This window comes from Macrobrachium rosenbergii, chromosome 15, assembly GCF_040412425.1.
Source record: "Macrobrachium rosenbergii isolate ZJJX-2024 chromosome 15, ASM4041242v1, whole genome shotgun sequence".
Taxonomy (NCBI): Eukaryota; Metazoa; Arthropoda; class Malacostraca; order Decapoda; family Palaemonidae; genus Macrobrachium; species Macrobrachium rosenbergii.
The window spans coordinates 8,166,328-8,172,992 of NC_089755.1; the positions used below are offsets into that span (position 1 = coordinate 8,166,328).

Here is a 6,665-nt window from a genome sequence, read left to right on the forward strand (position 1 = left end):
TTTGTTCATACATAGGCAGAGAATTCCATGTGTTGGTGAAACAAGGTTTGTGTTGATTTTTGATAGCAAGCTGATCTGGATTCCACATCTGAAATATATTAAGACAAAATACTTGAAATCAATGAATGTGCTGAAGGTTCAGTCTCACACTTTTTGGGGTGCAGACCAAACTCACATGTTGAGATAATATAAAACATTAGTCTTTTCAAAATTAACTTATGGTTGTGAGTTATACACTTCTGAAAGACAAAAAGCCTTAAAATGCTCAACTCCATTCATCATGGAGGAGTCAGATTGTGTACAGGAGCATATAAATCATCTCCAACCGAGAGCATGCTTGTAGATGCTGGTGAGATGCCTCTAGATCTTCATTACCAGAGTCTTCTGGTTTGGAGCTGGTACAGATTTCAGAGGCTCCCTAAGTATTTAACCAGCAATTGAATGAGAAATGAAAGTCATTGGCAATTTTATGAAAATCACCCCAAGCAACCTCAACCATTCACTTTTGGAGTAAATTTTATTGTCAGGGAATTAAACATGCCAAGGATGGATATTTTACCAGGAAGATATTCCGTTAGCACCACCTGCAACTTCCAGAGGTAAAATTTTGTCCGGTGAGGCCATGCGGTCAATATTTTTAGAACATTCCTTGTAACATGATAACAGATATAATCAATCAATGGCTATGGCCAGTTGTCCTAGACCGGCGGCCTTTCGACAGAAGATCGTCCACACAAAAAGAATAGAGCTGTCATATGGACAGTCAACTCGAGTCTCTAGGTCACAGCCCTCAGTTCTCACCTAGCCTTCGTCGTGGCAACACTATGTGGCAGAGATTTATAATCCGCTGGCTGATTTTACATCAATGGAGCTACATTTAACTGCTTTAGCAAGTCATTTTTAAAAAATAGGAAATAGGCAAAGAGGCGTAACATAGTATGGTCTAAATATTGCCTAATCTCATACAACATATAGGAATAAGGTTAAATTAGAACAAGTTACACCAAACATCAAAAGGCACGACACTGGCCTAGGCCAATGCTAAGTTGTAGTTCACATGGAAATATTTTTATCATAAGATTTGGACGCACAACGGTCTACCAGTGCCGCCAACATATAACAATGAAATGAATTAGGCCTATACTTGGGTTATTCAAATTCTGGTCTAAGCTGCTGAGATCCTTCCAAAAATCTGCCAGCGAACTGGCAGGAAAATCGTTGCTTACCAACAAGTTTACATGTGCGATCACCTGGCAGTCCGTTCTGGCGGGTGGACTACTCCGCCTTAAACTATCGTCTAAACACGTAAGTTTTTAATGTCAGTTTCTCAGTTTTTGAGGAACTTTTAGGTGAACTTGACAGGTAAACCTGATCGTTTTTACAAATATAAATGTATTCTTTTTATGCAATACTTTGCCTTGCATCAGTTTGAATTTAGAAATGTATTTCTAAAAATAACAATAATTGTTATCATAATCTTTATCATTATTATTATTAAATTATTATAAGTATTATTACACTAATGTTTTGAATATAAAAAAAATAATAATAATAATAATAATAATAATAATAATAATAATAATAATAATAACAGAATTATCATTAAATACAATACGCAATATTTAAAACCATATATTTTTGTAATAACAAACCAAACCTTCTTTTAAACCATTATTACCGATAGTTTTAAAGAAAAGTTGATAACCTTTGTCATAATAACTCTCAGGTAACCTTTAGGACCTGGAAAGTGCATCAACAGAACACATTTTTTCAATCAAGACCAGCAATCATCAACACTTTAGGAAAAGCGAACAAGTCATGAATACTTTAAAGGTTATATATACTTGCAATATTCTGCTCTGAAACTAATCATATGAGCACTTCAATAAATAAATAAATATTAGTCTCAAAAATGTGTTATGTTCGTTTCATTTCTCTCTCCACTGCCGCCAGCTGTCATAATGGGAACATATTAAATAAACAAATAATCCCGGAAAGCAGCCGATCGCTGCAAATATTTATCTCAAAATGAATTTACACTAATTCCTAAGTGACTGAAAGTTGAACTTATTTTTAGAAGAAATGTTATGCCCAGGAAGTTATTGTAATGTTTTGAATATCACCTATGCTAAATCCAGGATGAAGTACAAAACTGCATTAGTTTCAAGTTAATAACACTATGGAGAAATTTGCTCCGTATATAAACGCTATTCTTATTACTGTTAAAATGCGAAAAAGATCGTTTAGAGAAAAATCATATATTATTATTATTATTATTATTATTATTATTATTATTATTATTATTATTATTATTATTATTATTATTATTATTATTATTCAGAAGATGAAGGACCTTATTCATATGGAACACTATATTTACAGGGCCACTGCCATGAAATTCAAGTTTCCACAGAATATAAGGTGTTCATGAGAAAGAAGTAACAGAGTGTAAAGGAAAATACAGAAAGAGGAGATCACTTATTAATAATGGAAAAAATAAATAAACAAATTAATAAATAACTAAAGAAAGAAAGAAAACGATGATAATGCAACTGTTCTTTTGTTTGTAAATACATTTTGTTCCTTTTAAGACCAATTCGGGTTGGACATGATGGTATACATTCTGGGTTTTCAAGAACCCACATGATTATTTCTTAATCTGAGAAACCAGAGTTCGAGGAACCAAAGTTTGAGGAACCAGAGTTTGTCGAACCAGAATTTGAAGAACCGGAGTTTGTCGAACCAGAATTTGAAGAACCGGAGTTTGTCGAACCAGAATTTGAAGAACCGGAGTTTGTCGAACCAGAATATGAAGAACCAGAGTTGTCGAACCAGAATTTGAAGAACCAGAATTTGAGGAACAAGAATTTGAGGAACCACAGTTTGAGGAACCGTAAATCGAAGAACCATAATTTGAGGAACCAGAGTTTGAGAAACCAGAATTTGATGAACCAAAGTTTGAGGAACCAGAGTTTGAGGAAGCAGAATTTTAGGAACCAGAGTTTGAGGAACCAAAATTTGAGGAACCAGAATTTGAGGAATCAAAATTAGAGGAACTTGAATTTGAGGAACCAGAGTTTGAGGAACAAGAGTTTGAGGACCAAAGTTTGAGGAACCAAAGTTTGAGGAACAAGAGTCTAAGGAACCAAAGTCTGAGGAACCAGAATTTGAGGACCCGAGATTGAGGAACCATAATTTGAGGAACCAAAGTTTGAGGAACCAAAGTTTGAGAAACTAGAATTTGAGAAACTGAGACTGAGGAACAGAATTTGAAAAACCAGAGACTGAGGAACAAAAGTTTGAAAACCAGAGTTTGAGAACCAGAGTTGTCGAGAACAGAAAGGAGAGAAAGTCAGAAAAGACTAAAAGATGGTAATTAGCGGAAAGGATAAAGAATAAAGAATGAGAAGAACAGGGAGCTAAGAAGGGAAGAATAGAAGAGGAGGAGGAAGAGGAAAGGAAACGAGAACAGAAGGAAGACGAGGGAGAAAATAATAATGGGAGTGCCATGGGTGGCACAAGAAGAAGAAGAAGAAGGAAGAATTGAACATTTACCAAATTGAGAAAAACCAAAATAAGGGAAAAAAAGGTTTAAGATTTACAATTTCTTTAACCTATTTTAATTGACTTAACGATCTATTCGTTATCTATTTATTATCATTTATTATCTGTGCATATGTTCATAATTTGTCATCATATTCTTCCAATTAGTATTGACAAACTGAGCAGAAAAAACGAAAATAAATAAGCTAAACAAATAATAACTGTATCTCACTTTCCGGACAAGAAGAAAGTTTGGCCAGCCCCAATTTGGGCAGTTCAGTGAGAGAGAGAATTTGGGGATTAATTAAGGAGGGCTCGAACTTCCGTCAGAGAGGCTCTGAAGGAGTTCCTTCGACTCTGATGAGAGTCAGGACTGCTCGAGAGCTGTTGTTTATTTTCAATTTAAGTCACCAGTCACGTTAACGTTCTGATATGCATATAATGCACACACATTATAAATTATATATACATATACATATATATATATATATATATATATATATATATATATATATATATATATATATATATATATATATGTGTGTGTGTGTGTGTGTGTGTGTGTGTGTGTGTGTGTGTGTGTGTGTGTGTGTGTATCATACAGTAAATCCAAGTAATTCCCTCTAATACTGAAATAACTTCCCCTCCAGTAACACCAGGTGTAAATGATATGACAAGAGACAAATAATGTAATATATATATATAAAAAAAAAACTCCACATGATTTCATTTAATAAAAAAAACCACAGCTCCCTCTTTTAGCAGAACAGAGAAGAAAATTTTTAGGAAATTCTCAGCGATTTGTCAAACGATTTCTCTAAAGGAAACGAAAAGGTTCACAAAGAAGTCTGAAGAGAGAAAAAGCTGGGTCATTTTTCCCACCTGACGGAGGGTTACGGGATTTTTGGGGAGTGAAAACCTTGTTCGGCCGAATCTCCACGACTCTTTATTAATATGTTCGGGTCATGGAAAGCCGATCTAATCATTTGACGTTATAATGAAAATATTAAATACTCTCCTATTAGTCTGGAGCCGATATGGGAAAAAGTTGACTGGGGTCGGCATTTCACAGCAGAATCTGTTATCCAATTGATTCTAGTTAATTTGAGGTGCTGAATCCAAATCTGGTGGATAACATTTTCCATTTTTTGTTATTACCCGATTACAGCTAAATCCAAAGTTTCAACACTGTGCATCCTGTGCCCAGTCTATTAATGAACATTTCATTGGAATATAACAGGAAACAGTGCACAAGACCAATAAAACAAAGCTAAATATCCTTTATGATCATTATATTGAAGTGCAATTTGATAGCAAAGCATATGGACTAGTAAACTGGCTAAAGAATCTATTTTTGCTAGTACTGTAGCCTGTTATAGCTAAATCAAAATTTTCAACTTCACATACATCCTATGCCCAAATTATTAATGAACATTTTAATAAAGTATAATGGGAAAACAGTGTACAAAACCAATTAAACAAGAAAAAAAAATCTTTATGATGATCAGAGTGAAGAATCTGATACTTAAGCACGTGGATTGTTAGATAGGATTAATAGTATTTTTATAAACCCCTTCCGGATAAATCAAAATCTTGAACTTTCTCCATCCTTTGGTCTGGGTATTGAAATATATTTTCCATGAAATACAATGGGAAAATATGCACAAAACCATTAGCTCCCATAAATGAAAATCTTTATAATATAATAATATATTGATATGCAATGTAATAGCCAATCTTTTTAATATTAACTTGGCTTAAGTATCATGTATTGTCGCCTGCTATTATGTTTGCCTTCAGCTATTATAATTAGCATCTAAACATATTCCAGAGAATTTACAGAAGCAAGTGCAAGGTATTGTATTGAAAATCTTATGAAGTACATTGGAAAAACCGTGCACAAAACCACTTAAAAAATATAAGAATTAAGATAATAATATTCAATTGCAGTGTGATAATAAAGTATATAGGCTACACTGTTTAAGTGGAAAAGTATTCAGCCCTGTTAAATACGTCTATCATATTTTTCCTTCAGCTATTATCATTAGTATTGAAGCAATGTCCAGAGCATTTACACAAGCCAGTCCAAGACATTTCTACTTTTCAACTACCACATCTGCGTGTAACACACATTTCAGTACAACTGCGTCTAATTGGATTTATACATGACCTTGGCACTGGTTCAAGGGTTAATAAAACTGGCTTCATTTGACCATTTACTAGCTTCCAGCCACATTCGTTGGGTTTTGGAATTACTGGGTGGGGTTCTGTTGCTTTGAGTCTTATTGAAGCCTGGAGATGTGCTCGCATGATGTGCTGCCGCAAAGAATCACTTATTGGTGGAAGACGTTCTTGAGTGACTCCTTTAGAGAACAAAATAGCTCTTGCTTTTTCTGTTGTCATAGCTTCAGGAACCTTGTACAGCAAACACACAAATTTCTCCACCTCGGCCAAAGATTCCTTTGACATGGGATCTTCCCCAAGGCCTAACAGATGTGTAGGATGATCCAGGTACGCAGGTAATGCTGTCCTCTTTGTGTGTCCAAACAAGAATGATGTGGTGTCCGAACCAGTGACAGCATGGAATGACAGCAACCCCTTTGCTGTTTGCTCCTCTTGCAAATTCCCACCTTGATGTAATGTCTTTCCACAGGGATGTATGATAATGAGTGCATTGCTTGTTAAAGCTTTCATTATTACTTCTTTTCTTATTGTACCACTGTGGTATAAGGAGCAACATGACATCAGTATCTGGAGACCATACAACAACTGTAGGTGACTTTGTGTGGACACAATGCAAGATCATTTTGGAATCAGCTTCTTGATTACTTTTAAGACTGCTGAGATCTAATTCAGCATGATTGCAGAAATCATCATCAACCTTCAGAAGACCACCAGCAGTAACCACACACTTGTTTTCTGGAGCATATTTAATCACTTCCCGAGAAAGAAAATTTGCAAGATCAGCTTTATTCTTAAGGTCGCAGAGAAAACTATTCCACTCATGCAGAAGTGGGACATCAGCATGTTCTATTAGTCGTCGGATTGGTTTGCTTTTTGTCTTTTGGAGCGTGTGCCTTGCTTTGCAGATTCCTGGTTATATCTGTAAACACCACATCAAT

The 6,665-nt window shown here is 35.0% G+C and overlaps 1 protein-coding gene across 1 annotated transcript; it reads left to right on the forward strand.

The window, feature by feature from the left end:
- Positions 1 to 261: 261 nt before the first annotated feature.
- LOC136846241 (phospholipid scramblase-like) lies at positions 262 to 3,051 on the forward strand. The gene is made up of 2 exons (XM_067117045.1): positions 262 to 349; positions 2,672 to 3,051. Exons 1-2 carry the CDS (start codon positions 262 to 264, stop codon positions 3,049 to 3,051), a joined length of 468 nt encoding a protein of 155 aa, XP_066973146.1.
- Positions 3,052 to 6,665: the final 3,614 nt, after the last annotated feature.

Bases quoted from the DNA above. Each gene is read 5' to 3' on its own strand.
- LOC136846241 (XM_067117045.1), top strand. From the start codon at position 262: ATGCTCAACTCCATTCATCATGGAGGAGTCAGATTGTGTACAGGAGCA. The intron at 350-2,671 runs GTGAGATGCCTC...CTGAGAAACCAG, and splicing joins GAGCATGCTTGTAGATGCTG to AGTTCGAGGAACCAAAGTTT.